At 42.9% G+C, this 19,932-nt stretch overlaps 1 protein-coding gene across 1 annotated transcript in view; it reads left to right on the top strand.

The window, feature by feature from the left end:
• Nucleotides 1-1,129: 1,129 nt before the first annotated feature.
• Nucleotides 1,130-19,932, top strand: part of sardh (sarcosine dehydrogenase) — a 108,659-nt gene continuing 89,856 nt past the window's right edge. The window contains exons 1-7 of the mRNA XM_064942086.1: nucleotides 1,130-1,463; nucleotides 2,852-3,006; nucleotides 7,908-8,085; nucleotides 8,749-8,927; nucleotides 13,251-13,430; nucleotides 17,896-18,019; nucleotides 18,357-18,457. Coding sequence (XP_064798158.1) covers nucleotides 2,857-3,006; nucleotides 7,908-8,085; nucleotides 8,749-8,927; nucleotides 13,251-13,430; nucleotides 17,896-18,019; nucleotides 18,357-18,457 — 912 coding nt within the window. The 5' untranslated portion in view covers nucleotides 1,130-1,463; nucleotides 2,852-2,856. The remainder of the gene's footprint in view (nucleotides 1,464-2,851; nucleotides 3,007-7,907; nucleotides 8,086-8,748; nucleotides 8,928-13,250; nucleotides 13,431-17,895; nucleotides 18,020-18,356; nucleotides 18,458-19,932) is intronic.

Genomic DNA, 19,932 nt, shown 5'->3' with positions numbered 1-19,932 from the left:
CACGATGCATCCCTCCAGGGGTGTATTCATTTGGCCAATTCTGGTGCAAAACGTTTTCCTTAAACTGATTTTTTTTAACGAAACGGGGAGGGACCAACCTGCATTTGTCCAAAAGAAACTCGTCTTGCTCTGTTTGCTTCCGTTTGGTTCATAAACGGTTTCTGTAATGAATACACCCCAGGAGCCACACATTTTCCTGGCTCTAACAATCAACCTTTATTTTTAGACGGTTACTTAGATGGTCAAATAAGGTGTACAAAATGTTAAGTGTATTTAAGTGACAACTATATATTTCAAGATAGGCGCTAAAAGGCAAATATGAATGAAAAAGCTGGTTGAAATAATGCAAAAATGTTTCAGCAGTTGGTGCTCTCAGCGGACAACATTGTAGCTTCATCCTTACTTCTTGTCATCGAATGTTTCAGTGCTGATTACGCAATATTCTCCTCCTGAAGTTGTATGTGATGAACTAGCCTCTACTGAGATATTAGAGAAACGAGACAGGAATCCCATTGCAATGAATGACGAGCATATAACGCTTCACCCAGCAGACTGTAGAATCGCTTTCTATCCCTTTTCAAAATCAGTCGAAAATAAAATATTTGTAATGTTGAACTTGTTGTTGACGAAATTCATGCTAATCTTGGGTTTTTGAGCTAACGTCCAATTGAGTATGGTTACATACATAAAATATTGTGATTATTGTAGATAGTCTGATTAATACAATAGTTCGATTAAAACGTTTAGATGCTTTGCAAGAACGATTTCCCTAATAATCCTGTTTACATGGTCACATCTGAAAGCAGGCTTCCTGATAGAATGCAGAAAATAAACGTTCTACTACAGCGACCATGTTATTTTTGGAAGTATATCTGATTTTGAGTTCGGACATATAAAGTTTGTATGTGAAAAGTACTTCAAAGACTCATACACGGGTTCCAAACTAACTCCACTCATGCTTGAGGCTCACCGAGCTGCAAATATATGATAGAACGCTCCAATAGGATCTCGCTAGCTCCTGCTTGGCTCTGCCAACTTCCTCTTTCTTCCGGTCACTATGATTAATTTGCTCCCATTGGAAACGACAGGCAGTGGTCTATCTTGGGTTAGTTCTAAAAAATCTTTGTTATAACAAGGCGACACTCAATTTGAACCCCTCCTCCATATTTACTGGATTGGTTGAACAGTGCAGAAAACAATCTCCTCGAAAGTTTTTTCTTCTCCTCATCGTCAGTACCTTGTGGATCTAGTTCCAGGCGTTTATTTTACGCCTGCTTCGTTTTAGGTTAGGGATGATCAAGCTACTGCTGCCAGCGATGACCACACTTTGAGCTCGGGTTCAGACACCACACGGCCATTTTCGAGTGAGCTTCATATAAACGGTCTCCGGTTGTATGCTTTTCCCCTGTTATTGCATTTTTGGGGGTCAACTTTAATCAAGAACAGAAGCGTATAGGAGCAAAGTAAGTGTTTGCGTGTAGGGGAGCACACAACACAGTTAACTAACTTTATATTACACAACGGGTGGGTCTAATCCTGGATGCAGATTGGTTAAAACCGCTTTCCAGCCTCTGTCTATTCCACAAATTACCACCGGGTCTTTACTTCAACATTATTGTGCAATACCTTTTTACTTTTTCTGCTAGACGTTTTCCAAGACCCATTTTCCATCTGTTTGACCAGAAATCAAAGCGTTTAATTATTTCACATTTTTAGGATGGAAAATGTACATATGCCTTCATTTCTAATATGTATGTATGTATGCGTGTGTGTGTGTCTCTTGGCTCCCAGTAATATATTTTTTGGCCAAGGTCTCGATTTTCAGAGTTTGGTGGATGTGTAACTTGGTTGGGTAATAGAAGATATGGGAATCGTTAGCCCCCGCCCCCTTTCCTGTCTGTCAGTCAATGGTGGTTTTGGTCAATGTCTCAGTCTCATGTAACCAGACAAGGATGTCTCTGAATATTGAGGAAGCACCCCTTACCTCTCTGATTCAGAGGGGTTGGGGTAAATGCGGAAGACACATTTCCGTTCTACAACTGACTAGGTATCACCCTTTCCCTTTCACAAGCTGTAAGTCTGACATAAGGGATTGTTCTATGGCTAAAAGGTTTGTTGACATCGAGTATTGAGGATGCATTAAAAAATGGCATACTATTCCCTACATCGTGCACTACTTTTGACCAGAGCCGTATGGAACCCTTGTCAAAAGTATTACACTACATAGTGAATATGTTGACACTTGGGATAAAGAATAGCACTTTTTCTTCCCAGATGTGGGTAGTCAATGCCACGCAGCACAAAGAGAATCGGTGAAATGGCTTTGGCCCGTGACGTTTGTTTTACATGCTGTACCTCACATCGAGACTTGTGTGATGGTTGTCATGGCACAAGGTTCAGGAGCAGGTTCCGGCTCTGGTTGGCTCTGTGGTATACGAGTCAGACATCTGTATTGCGTGCACGCGCACACTGTTGCTCCACCATTCCTGCAATAGAGTGTGTGGGTCCTGTTCATCTCCCTATTCGTTTTCCATAGCCTAGGACGACCCCCTAAAGCACAGGCGTCAAACTCATTCCGCGGAAGGCCGAGTGTCTGCGGGTTTTTTGCTTTTCCCTTGTACTTGATTTGAATTAGTCACTAATTAGTAAAGAACTCCCCACACCTGGTTGTCTAGGGTTTAATTGAAAGGGGAAAAAACAAAAACCTGCAGACACTAGGCCCCTCCATGGGATAAGTTTGACACCTTAAAGGGATGTGACTTTTGACTATATTTGACTGTCTGCAGGAGGCATAGCCCTGGTAGCTGTGTAGCCAGGCCAGAATCAGACCGATATGTGTCTCTGTGTGCAGGGGCCATGGCCTTCCTGGGGACAGCAGTGCGGAAGGTGGCTAGCTGCCGTCCGGCCCTCTCCCCGCTGTGCCGCTCTGCCACCACCTCCCGTCTCTACAGCTCCAGTTCAGAGCCCACCACGGAGAAGAGCGTCCCCTACGAGAACGTACTCAAGGTCTGTGTGATGGTTTTTGTGTCATCCTCTATGGTTATGTCCGAAAATGGTACCCTAATCCTTAGTCTATATCGGCCCTGGTCAAAAGTAGTGCATTTACACTGAGTGGACCAAACATTAGGAATTCCTTCTTTTTTTTTACACTCAGAACAGCCTCAACTGATCATCCCTAAAGCCAACACTTCATTTGGCCGCCTTTCGTTCCAGTTCTCTGCTGCCTGTGGCTCGAACGAATTGCAAAAATCTCTGAAGTTGGAGACTTTTATCTCCCTCACCAACTTCAAACATCTGCTATCTGAGCAGCTAACCAATCGCTGCAGCTGTTTTTTTTATTTTATCTTTATTTTACTAGGCAAGTCAGTTAAGAACAAATTCTTATTTTCAATGACGGCCTAGGAACAGTGGGTTAACTGCCTGTTCAGAGGCAGAACGACAGATTTGTACCTTGTCAGCTTGGGGATTTGAACTTGCAACCTTTCGGTTACCAGTCCAACGCTCTAACCACTAGGCTACCCTGCCGCCCCAATACATAGTCTATCGGTAAATAGCCCACCCAATTTACCTACCTCATCCCCATACTGTTTATATTTATTTACTTTTCTGCTCTTTTGCACACCAGTATCTCCACCTGTACATGACCATCTGATCATTTATCACTCCAGTGTTAATCTGCAAAATTGTAATTATTCGCCTACCTCCTCATGCCTTTTGTACACAATGTATATAGACTCTCTTTTTTCTACTGTGTTATTGACATGTTAATTGTTTACTCCATGTGTAACTCTGTGTTGTCTGTTCACACTGCTATGCTTTATCTTGGCCAGATCGCAGTTGTAAATGACAACTTGTTCTCAACTAGCCTACATGGTTAAATAAAGGTTAAATAAAAATAAATTTTGTCGGTGCATGGACTCTACAAGGTGTCGAATGCGTTCCACAGGGATGCTGACCCATGTTGACTCCGATGCTTCCTACAGTTGTGTCAAGGCTGGAAGTTCTTTGGGTGGTGGACCATTCTTGATACACACGGTGAAAGAACGGTTAGCAGGAGCTCGTCTGAGCGGTTGGCTTCTGAGCCCTCACCTGCTATGTCCAGTACTTAGTGCGGATTCAGACCCTCTACTTCTTGGTGCACTACACAGCTGGCCCCAAGGTGTACACTTTCTAGCACAACACAGCTGATTTAAAATAATCAAAGCTTCATGATGAGTTGATTAGTTGAATCAGCTGTGTAGTGATATGGCAAAAACCAAAACCTGCACCCCTTTTGGGTCCCCAGGCCCAAGTTTGGGAAACACTGCTCTACGGGATATTTTTATTACCTTTCTTCCTCACCACCACAAATTAGCCACACACACACTTCCAGGTATTTACGATGGATCTTGTAATAACTTGGGATCTTACTTGTAGTGGTTATTTCGATGTTCGCACAACATTGACGTTAGTGTTACTGTCGACAAAAAAAATCCTCAGAAACCGTACTCTTTTCAGATGATGATAACACTCTGACCTGAGTGGGCGGTGCAGTGTCCAGATGCACATTTCCAAGCGCTCTGATTGGTTTGGAATGGCAGCACTATGATTTTTGAGTGACCACTAAGTTAGACTGAGCAGCCAAACTAATAGCATTGCAGTTCTTCACAAACCGGTGCACCTACTACCGTACCCCGTTCAAAGGCACTTAAATCTTTTGTCTTGCCCATTGAATGGCGCACACATACACAGTCCCTGTCTCGATAGTCTCAAGGCTTAAAAATCCTTCTGAAATTTGTGTCCTCTAGAGGTTGACAGATTAATTGGAATGGCAATTAATTAGGGTCGATTTCAAGTTTTCATAACAATCGGCATTATTGGACACCGATCATGACCGATTACATTGCACTCCACGAGGAGACTGCGTGGCAGGCTGACTACCTGTTATGCGAGTGCTAGCTAGCATTAAACGCATCTTAACATAATCACTAGTTAACTACACATGGTTGATGATATTACTAGTTTATCTAGCTTGTCTTGTGTTGCATATAATCGATGCGGTGCCTGTTAATTTATAATTGAATCATAGCCTACTTCGCCAAAGGGATGATTTAACAAGTGCTTTTGCGAGAAAAAAATCACTGTCGTTGCACCAATGTGTACCTAACCATAAGCATCAACGCCTTTCTTAAAATCAATACACAAGTATATATTATTAACGTGCATATTTTGTTAATATTGCCTGCTAACATGAATTTCTTTTAACTAGGGAAATTGTGTCACTTCTCTTGTGTTCTGTGCAACAGAGTCAGGGTATATGCAGCAGTTTGGGCCGCCTGGCTCGTTGCGAACTATGAAGACTATTTGTTCTTAACAAAGACAGCCAACTTCGCCAAACGAGGGATGATCAAACAGAAGCGCATTTGTGAAAAAAGCACAATCGTTGCATGAATGTACCTAACCATAAACCTCAATGCCTTTCTTAAAATCAATACACAGAAGTATATTTTTTTTAAACCTGCATATTTAGTTAAAATAAATCCGGGTTAGCAGGCAATATTAAACTAGGGAAATTGTCACATCTCTTGAGTTCATTGCACGCAGAGTCAGGGTATTTGCAACAGTTTGGGCAGCCTGGCTCGTTGCAAACTAATTTGCCATAATTTTACGTAATTATGACATAACATTGAAGGTTGTGCAATGTAACAGGAATATTTAGATGTATGGATACCACCTGTTAGATAAAATACGGAACGGTTCCGTATTTCAAATCAAATTTATTTATATAGCCCTTCATACATCAGCTGATATCTCAAAGTGCTGTACAGAAACCCAGCATAAAACCCCAAACAGCAAGCAATGCAGGTGTAGAAGCACGGTGGCTAGGAAAAACTCCCTAGAAAGGCCAAAACCTAGGAAGAAACCTAGAGAGGAACCAGGCTATGTGGGGTGGCCAGTCCTCTTCTGGCTGTGCCGGGTGGAGATTATAACAAAACATGGCCAAGATGTTCAAATGTCCATAAATGACCAGCATGGTCAAATAAAAATAAGGCAGAACAGTTGAAACTGGAGCAGCAGCACGGCCAGGTGGACTGGGGACAGCAAGGAGTCATCATGTCAGGTTGTCCTGAGGCATGGTCCTAGGGCTCAGGTCCTCTGAGAGAGAAAGAGAGAGAGAAAGAAAGAGAGAATTAGAGAGAGCACACTTAAATTCACACAGGACACCGAATAGGACAGGAGAAGTACTCCAGATATAACAAACTGACCCTAGCCCCCCGACACAAACTACTGCAGCATAAATACTGTATTTCACTGAAAGAATAAACGTTTTGTTTTTGAAATGATAGTTTCCGGATTTGACAATATTAATGACCTAAGGCTCGTATTTCTGTGTGATATTATGTTATAATTAAATCTATGATTTGATAGAGCAGTCTGACTGAGTTGTGGTAGGCAGCAGCAGGCTCGTAAACATTCATTCAAACAGCACTTTTGTGCATTTGCCAGGAGTTCTTCACTGTGCTTCAAGCATTGAGCTGTTAATTACTATCAACTCCCGAGATTAGGCTAGTGTAACCGATGTGAAATGGCTAGCTAGTTAGCGGGGTGCGCGCTAATAGCGTTTCAATCGGTGACGTCACTCGCCTTAAAGACCTTAAAGTAGTTGTTCCCCTTGCTCTGCAAGGGCCGCGGCTTTTGTGGAGCGATGGGTAACGCTGCTTCGAGGGTGGCTGTTGTCGATGTCTTCCTGGTTCGAGCCCAGGTAGGAGCAAGGAGAGGGATGGAAGCTATACTGTTACATTGGCAATACTAAAGTGCCTATAAGAACATCCAAAAGTCAAAGGTATATTAAATACAAATGGTATAAAGGGAAATAGTCCTATAATTCCTATAATAACTACAACCTAAAACGTCTTACCTTGGAATAATGAAGACTCATGTAAAAAGGAACCACCAGCTTTCTTATGTTCTGAGCAAGGAACTTAAACTTGAGCTTTTTTTACATGGCACATATTGCACTTTTACTTTCTTCTCCAACACTTTGTTTTTGCATTATTTAAACCAAATTGAACATGTTTCATTATATATTTTAGGCTAAATTGATTTTGATGTATTATACTAAGTTAAAATAAGTGTTCATTCAGTATTGTTGTAATTGTCATTATTACAAATATATTTTTAGGCCATCCAATAATCGGTATCGGCGTTGAAAAATCATAGTCGGTCGACGTCTAGTCTCCTCCTCATCTACACTGATTGAAGTGGATTTAACAAGAGACATCTATAAGGGATCATAGCATTAACTTGGATTTACCTTGTATTCACTTTGTCAGTCTGTCATGGAAAGAGCAGGTGTTCTTAAGGTTTTCTATACACGGTGTATAGCGTTTTATTTATGTACGTTGCAAGGCCGTCATTGTAAATAAGTATTTGTTCTTAATTGACTAGCCTGGTTAAATAAATACATAAGTTAAATGAGGACCACAATGGTAATGTCTCAAACGTATGTGTTTACAGCTTCTGCCCCAAGCATTAGAGTCCTGAACATCTAATCAAATGACTCCCAGACTATTTCCATTGCCCCCCTATGCTGATGCTACTCTGTTATTATCTATGCGTAGTCACTTTACCCCTACCTACATGTACATATTACCTCAACTAACCGGTGCCCATTGACTCTACCGGTACTCCCTGTATATAGCCTCGCTGTTATTTTACTGCTGCTCTTTAATTAGTTATTTATTTTTTACTTAACACTTATTTTTCAGTAAGCATTTCACTGTAAGGTCTACACAAGTGCCAAAATACAATCTGTTGCTTGTAAAACAAAAAATATATAAACATTTCATAAAGAAAAAATCTAAGAAATGTAGTTTTACTATGTGTGCCTTTTTTTTGTTTTTGTATTTAAACAAATCTCATGGTAGGTGGAGGAGGGTGGCAGTGGGCCTACCAAGCCCCTTCCCAAGTCAGCAGAGGCTGTGGTAATTGGAGGGGGAAGCCTGGGATGCCAGACAGTCTACCACCTAGCCAAGATGGGCATGACCAACGTGGTGCTGCTGGAGAGAGACCGACTGACCGCCGGAACCACCTGGCACACAGCAGGTAGGTCGTACTCACCTAACAGCCCAGAGGCCTATCCGGGCTGTGGCTTTTTCTACTATGGATTCATTCATGTGTTGGGTTGTTTTGTAAATGGATCCGTAATGTATATCAGTGTTTTTTTAAATCCTGGTCCTGGGGACCCAAAGGGTAATATGGAGGATGCATTCAAGGTAATGTCACATTAAATGCCGATAGAAAAATAAATGCATAATGATGACCACTAGGGTGTATCTTCACCATGCTTACAGATTTTTATTCCACTTTGGGTTACTTGACCTAAATCGCATACTCTATGAAAATGACCATAGAGCATGATTTATAGCCTCTGGGGGGTGGTGACAGGGCATTCTTATGACATTGCCAGCTGAAAATTTGAGCTCAATTTCCCGAAAAGACAAGTTCTGTAGCTTTCGTGTGATATGCCACCGATATTGACGCACTGCGGACCCGGGACTGGGTCCAAAACAACCACGCAGTTTAACAGGTTTTAAAGGAGAAAAATATAACCTCTGGGATTGTTAAAGGGGAGTCTAATTGGCCAGGAAACACATTTACCCCCCCCCCCCTCTCTCTTTGTCTTCGTCTCTCTTTCTCTGCCTTTTGGTCTCTTTCGCTCTCCTCCCTCACTAATTGTCCCTATCTCTTGTGGTGTCTCTGTCCCAGGTCTGCTGTGGCAGCTGAGGCCCAGTGATGTGGAGGTGGAGCTGCTAGCCCACACCAGACAGGTGATCAGCCATGACCTGGAGCAGGAGACCGGTCTAGAGACTGGCTGGATCCAGAACGGAGGCCTCTTCATCGCGTCCAACAAGCAAAGGCTGGACGAGTACAAACGCCTCATGTCGGTACGCTCAATACAGGACCAGACTACACTGGACTGGGGTCTTAGGTTAGACTGGTTGGGGTAGAGGTGTCCCTCTCTAACAAGCAGAGGCCGGACGAGTACAAACTCCTCACGTCGGTACGTATTGTAGACTGGGCCCTGCTGCTCCAGACTAGACTGGACTCAACTGAGTGAACTTGTATAACTTGTTGGTAGAGGCTGGGTACTGTACCTATGGGCCTTACTGGGCCAGACTAGACTGAGTCACCTACCTCTCCACAGAATTCAGTAAATAGGCCAAAGGTAACTTGTAGTGTGGGTGTGAGATGAAATGCCCAGTTTGATTTGATTAGGATCCCCTTTAGCCGACGCCAATGGCGACAGCTAGTCTTACTGGGGTTCGACATGTATAGTGAAAAAGACATTCGACAAAAGGCTTTACAATTTGCGTACATTTAAAAACATTGTGTGTGTGCGCATCTATCAGTTACACATGTCGGCGCATACAGACAACGAGTAGGTCACATGGGGGAGAGGTTGCTTTATTTGATTTTTGAAACCAGGTTGGCTGTTCATTTGTGCTCATGGCCCTGTAAAATACTGTAGGTGTCCTTGAATTTGTTCTGGACCTGGGGACTGTGAATAACCCTTGGTGGCATGTCTGGTGGGGTAAAGTGTGTGTCTGTAAATTGACTATGCGAACAGTTTAGAATTTCCAACACTTTTGTTAATGTTTCTTATAAAAACAAGCAATGATGCACCCAGTCAGTCTTTCCTCAACTCTTAGCCAAGAGAGACTGGCATGCATAGTATTAATATTAGCCCGCTGACTACAACGAAGAGCAAGACGTGCCGCTCTGTTCTGGGCCAGGTGCAGCTTAACTTAGGTCTTTCTTTGGAGCACTTGACCATTTTGATTATTGCACAATAGTCCAGAAATCAAATCCCACAACTCCCATATGGGGCAGGGAGAGACAAGTTAGCAAATAGAGGATTTATGAAACGTAATATTGCGGCGTCAACATTTCAGTCTTTGAACTAAGGAAATTCCATGGTAACAGAATTATGCTGAGACTTAGATTTTTCACTTTTAAAATGTATGCCAAACAAAAAAAATGATTGCAAAGTTAGTCCTACTCCAGTCTCCTTCATCACCTGATTTTACTGAAGGCATAGCTCAATAGGTGGTCCAGGTATTCTCATTACATAGCAGATTTTTCTTCAAGCAAGGTGAGGCCGACGACATCCCAAATGCCCTAATCCTTGAAGTTAGCAGTTGTGTATAAAAAAAAAAAACACGTTGTAGCAAGCTCAAGGGTGTGGGGTTTCCACGTCAAACAAGTTCAGCAACAAAACAGGCACCAGTAGCCCAAATAGAAGGCAAAGGGGACGTTTTGGGGATTTTGGTACACGGGGATAGAAGGGGGAATTCACCAATCACGTCACCGGTCTCTCTGTACAGAACACAAAGGGGGAGCGTAGTCCAACAGTCCAGGTCACAACGAGAAATCACACAGATTTTGCTCTCACTCTTCATAGCTCTCGTTTCTCTCACCTCCTCTGCCCCTTTGTCCCCAAACACTCCCTGGAATAATGAGTCTTGCCTCATTGGGGCAGGAGGTCCATATAAGATTTGGGAGTTGAGCCAGCAAGATCTCTCTCCTCAATTATAACCCCCCACCTCTCCCTGCCGGTTGCCACAGCGTCTTTGAAGACACCATACAACTCTATGCATAAGGAGGACTTAATAATTTCCACTGAACATTGTGCATAGAGTTGTATTGTTCGTTTAACTTTAATTATTGATTTTTGTTTGCCATACATTTTAAAATGAAATGTATGTTGCTGTTGGTTTTTTTAAATGATTATTTTCCCTCAACTCTACCACCCCTTCCCTAATTGAAGTAAACTAATGGACAACAATACTTAGGCTTCCACTTCCAGCTCATACAGACTACATACACTTCACGGACAGTATATATTACATTAGTTGTCTTTTTGTTTTGTTTTTAGTCCCAGCCTTCAGCTACCCTCAAACCCTCCCATCTATCTCTGAAGACCATCCAGTTTTAATTTCTAACTGCCATATATTTTCCCGCTGTGATTCTTCACAAAAGTTCTGAACCTTTCTATTCTCATAGTTTCTACAGATAAAAAAAAAAGTGGCTAAGAACATTATTGATCGATAGATTACCTAGCTGTGCTCTTGGCAGAGTAACTTTAGCATTTTCAGCCGTTCCTGAACCTGTAACCAAAAACAAGCTACAAATGGGGAGTACCAAAACAAGTGATCTACTTATTCTGTCTGGGCTGGAATGGTTGTATCCCCCATAAATATGTTATATTAGTTGCAAGAATTTTGTATGATAATTTATGAGCGGACCAAGTCATTTGGTGTCACTCTAAAGAGGAAAGGTGGAATAAACGAGTCAGGAGTAGGTTTTCTTGATTGAACACAGTTCTCTATTGAGGGATTTCTGTCAATACAAACACTCCAACACAATCAATGAGAATCTCCCAAGGAAAAACACACCTTTTTTAGATGAAACAGGAACACAAGACGATTATCTTTAAACTATAACAAAAACCACAGGTTTGTCACCGTCTTAATGGTTCTTCGTGGATAGCTCCCCTCTCTTGGTGGCCATCCTCCAGAGATAGTTTATCTTCTTCGCTGGTTCCCTCCTCCCTCTCTCCCTCTTGTAGGAGAAAGAGAATAAGTCATTATTACCGTCAGCTGTGCTTAATTGCCTCTGGTCACATTGACTCACATGCCTGGTTGGGCTACTATCCGTGAGCCCAGCCTGCCCTCTGGTGGTCCTTCCACATTATATTGAAATATTTGAAGTTTTCTAGCGTAATTTTGTGTATCCGTTCATAAACCATGTGCCATGGAATCGGTACATAGAAAATATCCTAACTATTTTGCAACCTGTATAGTGCAGCTGTCAATGTTTTGGTCCTTAAATGACACTGGTATACTTTTTAATATGGCAAAATTTTCTGTCGCCAATTTTGGCCGTTAATGCAGGGCCGACAGACAAGTTCCTTACCTTTTGCCCTTTCCACTTGCCTCCTCTATTTTTGCGGTAATACTTTGTTGTATTGGATAGAGCAGACATTTCCATATATTTTTGTTTAACCATATATTTGTGTTTAACCATAATATTTGTTCTAATAAAGTGGTATGTGTTTGCTCATATAATAAACAAATCAAGTTTATAGATTTATGCAGGGCCATAAGTAAATAGGTAAACTGGGCTAAAGAATGACTAAATTATGAATCGGTGTGGTTTTTCCACAAATAGACAGGTAGCTAAATTAGATAAGATTTTGCTAACTTTCTATTAAAATGTGTTGGAGTGACATCCATTTCTTTCTTTCGGGATATGACTACAGAGTATGTCCACTTCATCGTCGGACCATTTTATTGGTAAACTACACGGTAATGTAAAAGTTGTATATTTTTTTAAGATTTTGAGTTGAGTAATATGGTGCACTTGTCATTTGGTTTCAATCCAGAGAGGTTAGAAACATTATATAGATCCTCTGAGGCTATGCAGGGATCCAAATTGTGGATTTAAAAGAGAAACATGAATCATCAGCGTACAATGATGTACAATGTTTTTAAGCCCTGCATTTCTAGGCCCCTGATTTATTATTGTTGGATCTGATTTTAATAGCTAACATTTTGATGACCATAATGAATAAATATGCCGATAGTGGACAACCTTGTTTTACTCCTCGACAGTTTAATGCTTTCTGAGAAGTAGCCATTATTTACTGTTTTACTCCTGGGGTTACTATACATATCTTCAACCCATTGTATAAGAGATTCTCCAAAATTAAAATAGTCCAGGCATTTATATATGCATTTCAGTCATACTTTATCAAAAACCTTTTCATAGTCAGCTATGAATACCAGGCCTGTTTTCCCAGATTTTTCATACTGTTCTAGTGTTTCCAGTACTTGTCTAATATTATCTCCAATATGTTGTCTGATTTAGGATGAATAATATCTGACAATACCTTCTTTTAATTCTATGCATTTTGCTACATTTTTGGCATCACAACACGGAAGTGTAAGGGATCTCCTGTTTTTTTAAGTGGACTGGATCTTTATATTTACCATCTGGGTCCTGTTTCAGTAATGGTGAAATCAGACCTTCTTGCTGAGTATCTGATTGTCTAGCATTTTTAAGAGAGTGGTTAAAACATGTTAATAACAGACCTTTTGAGTGGAATTGCCCACAGTGAGAATAACCTGTATTTAATAAGAGGTTCCATGCAAAATGGAAGTGTAGTGCTGTCTCACAAGGATGATGTCATTTGTTTTTCTCTCCAGTTGGGGAAGGTGTACGGTATTGAGTCCCACGTCCTGTCCCCCGCTGAGACCAAAGACCTGTACCCACTGATGAACGTAGATGACCTCTATGGCACGCTGTACGTCCCCAAGGATGGCACCATGGACCCCGCTGGCACCTGCACCACCCTGTCCAGGGCAGCCACTGCCCGTGGTGCCACGGTAAAGATAACACTCACGCATGCATACACAGGCTCATGATCTTGTGATGAGTAAGCCTGGCCTGCGACTTCAGAATCAGTGCCACCCTCGGCCCGAGAGGGGAATCTCCTATTGGGCTAACGGTTAAGGCGCTTGTTTCTCCCATGGGAGACTCACTCACACAAATATGCCAAGTTACTTAGGCGTTACATGGCTTGAGTATTGACAGTTATTTTCTTAATTATTCTCTTCCCACTTGTGTCCTATTAAAGATGGAAACATTATCTTGACAGTTGCACCTTTTAATGGTCAGTAAAAGACATTGAGTGGGCTATAAATCTGCAGTTCCTTAAGGTAACAATGTTTCTTTCTAGATGGCTCAGGGGGCTTCTGTCCAGTTTATCTGTGTAGTGTAGGGAGGTCGGTGAAGCCTGAGCATCAACCTGTGCAGGGTCCAGCCTAATGTTCCATTTTCTCTTTTCTGCTATTAGTGATACTAATGAATATTAGACAGTAAAGCCTTTAGATGGCCAGCGATAGATACCAAACTATGGCACTTTATACTCCGTTTTCACTACTGTTGGCATTGCTCCTATAACACCCACTCTCAATGGCACAAAAAGCTCCTGAAGAATTCATCTCTATGCTATTATGCTTTTACCATATAACTATTATGTGAATGTATGTTATAACCAATGTTCCCTCTAAGCGGTGGCTGTAGCTCCCCAGAGACTGCCATGCAGAATGAAAAATCAGCCCACGCATAGAAGCACGAGCTTGAACACTCAACTTTCTAGAGTTTTCCACGTTTAGTTAACACTATCAACTTTTCCCTTTTACTGTGGGATTTGTGATCGACTCAAATGCAATATTTGCCACTTTCAATGCAACAGACCAAAACAAAACGAACTATGCAAGAGATTTTGTTGTAGGCAGAGCGTATCGGTGTATGATTCTATTGTATTGACAAGCTTTACACAAACCGGTGCGCCATAACCAATCAGAGCTGCAGTAGGCCTATAAGCAAATAGACCATTGCCATATATGGATTTGTGCCATTCACGTTAAACTAGACTGTTTTACAGCAGGAGCATCATGATTATTATGCATTTGTTTTCAGATCAAAGCGAGAGCAGCATGTAGCCACGTGTGCTCATTTGTTTACATTCTTTGCTAGTTAATGATTTAGTAGCCCAGTTATTGCTAATTTGTAGTCCGCAATGTGGGAGTGATTGCTTCCTACAAGACACAAAACGTGTAGATTTCTAGCCATCTCTGAAAAGCTAGTCTGGTAAATACAAAAAAAGGTATCTTAAAAGGGCAGTGTTTTATTTTGAGACAGGCTTGAATAAGCTAAGTAGCCAGTAGGCAGAGGGTAGCATAATTTGTCTGATTCTCTGTAATAATGGTATGGAAATAATAATGAATTGTGGTTTCTTGCATCAAACAACACAACAAAATGTTCAGTCACCTCTTTGTCTGATAAACTGGTTAATGTCTTCACGCGTGCCTGAAGATGCACAGATATTTCACAAGGTTCAAGTTTGCGCTCAGCAGACCTGAAATTGGCTCCGTGCGTAGAAATATTACAGGGAACATTGGTTATAGCATAATGGATCGTACCTGGCTCCACCAGGGAACTAAAAGGGGATTAGCCCCCTCAGTTCAAACTTTTGCCCCCTAAATTATATATTTTTTATCCCTATATAAAAATGGCAAAAAAAGTTCAAATGATTGAGTGACAGGTTGGCATAAAAAACAAAAATCTCTGCTTCGCTTTCAGCACAATGGACAGAGCGCGCCGTGGTTTGTGTAGGTGGGCTATGGAAAGCCACTGGGGTGGTTATGCATGATTCCTTTGGGTTTCCATAAAAGCAGGAAAAAATGCTTTTCATCTCATGTGGTAGGCTAAATGAGTAACGTGATACTCCTCCGCTTGTAATATTTGATTTAGATTTAAGGGCGGGTTCGAACTGTCCTTTCTGCTCCTCTGCTGTTCCTATGGGCAGTGCTCTGACCTATGATGGGATGTGTAAGGTTTTCAACTCAACATTGATTGACACTGAATTGATTATGACTGAGCTCTCTTCGGTGCCTGGAGAGAAGGTGTGCCGTGTCCCTTTCCCAATGCTTGGAGAGAAAATGACTACACCGCAAATGTCCCTGGGTGTGGAACTTGTCACTGCTGGGGGGGGGGGGGGCCAGTGTCCACTGTGCATCGTTCGGTTAGAGAATGCTCCCTTACCTGCTTCGACAAAGGCCCATATGGGGAGGTTTGGGCCCTAACATCGCCAAAAGGTTAGTGGACAGTGTTTAGGGCCTGGGCCAAGTGTTAATCTGCTATGGTGTTCCTTTATTTGCGCTACCGACATATGGACATACCATGTTGGTCAATATGTATAATGTACCCATTGCTCGGTTGGAATGTGCCGTTCTGCCCTGCTGATACATGTCTATTAGTTTGTATAGTGTGCCTTTAACGGTGCTGGTTAGAAATACTGAGCTGTAATGATTTCAGTTAAAGGGACAATGACCACTGCTACGTCCTGACAATGTTTTGAGGTTGCTGCTTATGAGTGAAGAACATGTCTCGAGCATCGTTAATAATGTCGAGACCAGAATAAGGGGAGGGGTATGTAGTGAAGATGCGCTATAGGCCCGTCTCTCTCTCCACTATTGGGCACCGACTCCTGCCAATTTGTTTCATTGTGTCAATTTTTTTAATCAATGCCCCGTGAAATATACACTGATCAAAAATATAAACTCAGTTGCAGCTCATATGGAAATCAGTCAATTGAAATAAATTCATTGGGCCTTAATCTATGGATTTCATATGACTGGGAATACAGATGTGTGTGTGTGTGTGTGTGTGGGGTTGTGGATCAGAACCAGTAAGTATCTGGTGTGACCACCATTTTCCTCCTCCGCATAGAGTTGATTGTGGCCTGTAGAATGTTGTTCCACTCGTCTTCAGTGGCTGTGCGAAGTTGCTGGATATTGGCGGGAGCTTGAAAAACGCTGTCGTACACAGCGATCCAGAGCATCCCAAACATGCTTAATGGGTGACAAGTCTGGTGAGTGGGGGTGATGAGGTTATGGCGGTGGATTACTTGCACGACGATGGGCCTCAGGGTCTCATCACGGTATCTCTGTGCATTCAATGCAGTTGTGTTCGCTGTCCGTAGCTTATGCCTGCCAATACCATAACCCCACCACCACGGGGCACTCTGTTCACAACGTTGACGTCGTCCAACCGCCAGCTCACATGACACCGTACACGCTGTCTGCCATCTGCTAGGTACAGTTGAAACCAGAATTCATCCCTGAAGAGCACACTTGCACACAGCGTGCCAGTGGCCATCGAAGGCGAGCCGCTACGACGCCGAACTGTAGTCGGGTCAAGACCCTGGTGAGGACAACAAGCATGCAGACAAGCTTCCCTGAGACATGTTCTGATTTGTTTATGCAGACATTCTTCAATTGTGCAAACCCACAGTTTCATCAGCTCTCCGGGTGGCTGGTCTTAGACCATCCCACAGGTGAAGAAGCCGGATGTGGAGGTCCTGGGCTGTTGTGGTTACAGATGGTCGGTGGTTGTGAGGCCGGTAAGATGTACTGCCAACTTCTCTAAAAAGCCTTTGGAGGCAGCCTATGGTAGTGAAATGAAAATGTAATTATCTGGCAACGGCTCTTGTGGACATTCCTGCAGTCAGTCATGCCAGTCAGTCATGCCAGTCAGTCATGCCAATTGCACGCTCCCTCAAAACTTGAGACATCTGTGGCGTTGTGTGACATAACTGCACATTTTAGAGTGGCCTTTTATTGTCCCCGGCACAAGGTGCACCTGTGTAATGATCATGCTGTTTAATCTGCTTTTTGACATGCCACACCTGTCAGGTGGATGGATTATCGTGGCAAAGGAGAAATGCTCACTAACAAATGTGAGAGAAATGTTTTTTTTGAGGACCACCACTTTACATGTTGCATTTAATATTTTTGTTCGGTGTGTATATATTTGTCATTATCACCGTCATCTTTGAAACACCAGCGCTGTGAAAATAAATCCAACACTCATTTGCACCTCTACCTGCCTGCCTCCTGATTAATCTTTTATCCTTACAACTGCTAGAAGGCCCCTATTTTATGCTGACACAGCGCAGCGGAGATGCATTAGGCTACAGATTCCACGCCAACCTGTCACTTCAAAAGCACTCAATGAACTTTGTTTATTGTGGTATGGTGTGATATAAGCAGAATTCAATTCCAATGCAGGAACCCCCCCCCCCCAGATTTGTGCCCCCTCACCGTTTTCAACTGCCCTCTTAGTCACTTTAACCTGACTCCGAGTCTGGTATGAATTATGCTCGTTTCTGGTCAAGTCACACAGTCAGAAAAAAGCTCCTGCCGATAACTATAGATACGTATGGGTATACAGTACATGAGGTTGTCTTTCACCTCATCTCTGATTGGCTCGCTCTCCTGTCAGGTGATAGAGAACTGTCCAGTGACGGGGATCCAGGTGAGCACAGATGACATGGGAGTGAAGAGAGTCAAGGCTGTGGAGACCTTCCACGGAACCATCCAGACCCCCGTGGTCGTAAACTGTGCAGGTTAGTCAGTCGTCTATCACAGTGATTCCCAACTATTTTTTTTTTATGGTTACTGTACCCCAAATTACATTTTGCTCTGTCTGGAGAACCCACAAAGTACCCCTCTTGTGCATTTTACCAGTAGGCCTATGTTCTGGCCTCCTATTTAAGCATCTGGACGCTATTCAAGATGACTGAACCATTACAAAAAGCCCTTAACAAGAAGTAAAGTTGATTTGGACGGCTCATTGATGAGTGGTTATTTAGCGTTGCAAGGTGATTTTGTAGGTCAGGGATTCTGCACAGTCGGACTGCAATGTGGAGCTTAAGCACACACGGTCTGTCTTTGCCCTGTCAGGAGTGTGGGCCGCTAAGCTGGGTGAGATGGCTGGAGTCAAGGTGCCACTCGTTGCCATGCACCATGCCTACGTCGTGACCGAGAGGATCGAGGGCATCCAGGTACGTCCATAGGCACTCATGTTGCACTCATGCCGCACACACACAGAAACACACACACACACAGCACCATGCAGAGATAGGGATCGAGGGCATCCAAGGAAAAGGAAGAGCCCGTCATTATTCATTTATTGATCCGAACTTGGGAAACTGATTTACCACCACAAACACATGCACTGCCAGAGGGTAAGTCCAGGTGACACGTGTTATTTGACGGGAACTTTGATCTGCAATATTATCCAGCTTGCTCATGCATGTCGTACTGCTGACTAGAGGGCCAGCTGGGGCTCCAGTCGGCTCTCTGTTGTCACTATCGGGCCAAGCTGCAAAGCTGGAGGTTCTACAATTTATCTTCTTAAAATGTTCAACCTAACCTTAACCCAACCACACTGCTAACCTTATGCCTAACCTTAACTAAAATAAATTTGTCTTAATTTTTCATACATTTGTTTTACGATATAGCCAATTTTGACTTTGCAGCTTGGCCATACAGTGTGAACCAGTCCTTTCCTCTCTCCCACCACCAGGTCTGCCCAGCAGGGGGCACTGTGACACTGCAGGCCCCTGTCTTACTACTTCCCTTCAGTGTAGAGCCAGTATTCTCAAACTGGGGTATGCGTACCCCCAGTACATTAGTGTCTAGTTTGAGAAACCGATGCATCACAATTCCTCAACTGGCAGCTTCATTAAATAGTACCTGCAAAACACAGGTCTCAACAGTGAAGAGGTGACTCCAGGATGCTGGCCTTCAAGGCAGAGTTTCAAAGAAAAAGCCATATCTCAGACTGGCCAATAAAAATAAAATATTAAGATGGGCAAAAGAACACACTGGATCAAGGAACTCTGCCTAGAAGGCCAGCATGCCGGAGTCGCTTTTTCACTGTTGACATTGAGACTGGTGTTTTGCAGGGACTATTTGTCACGAAACCGGCTCATAGTCAGTAACAAAAAGGGAGACAACGTAGAGATCAGTTAATAAATATTAAATACAATTAACAATGGTGTGTGTAATCAGTAGTGTGAGTGGTTGTGTGCATAAATGTGATAATGAGGGGTGTTGAAAGGTGCCAAAGAAACAGACAGAAAAATGAATGGGGAAGTGGCGCATTTATCCTGGGACACACCCGGGCCCAGCTGTGTCCCATGTCGCTGACGACCCTCCCAGCTCCGCCCGCCGACCTCCTAATAAGGAAAACAAGAGCAAAGAGAGAATACGGCAGACAGAGTGGGAGGTGGGAGGGTCCCCCCCCCCCCATAAAACCGGGGACCTACAAGGACCCCGGAACACCATACCAGTCTCACAAACAAATTGACCCCGCCTCTGCGTCCCAAATTGATGAGGGGCTACGTGTTCACACTTTCACTTGCCCTAGCCAACCTCGTCCTCCCCAGACCTCAGCAACCTTTGTGCACTGGAAGCAACCTTTAAGAGGAAATAAGAAAATGGGAACAGACAGGAGCGACAGAACAGAACAATA

Source organism: Oncorhynchus masou, chromosome 28 (genome assembly GCF_036934945.1).
Source record: "Oncorhynchus masou masou isolate Uvic2021 chromosome 28, UVic_Omas_1.1, whole genome shotgun sequence".
Lineage (NCBI taxonomy): Eukaryota > Metazoa > Chordata > Actinopteri > Salmoniformes > Salmonidae > Oncorhynchus > Oncorhynchus masou.
Note: the sequence above shows the minus strand (reverse complement) of the source record. Positions and strands in the feature narration are given on the sequence as shown.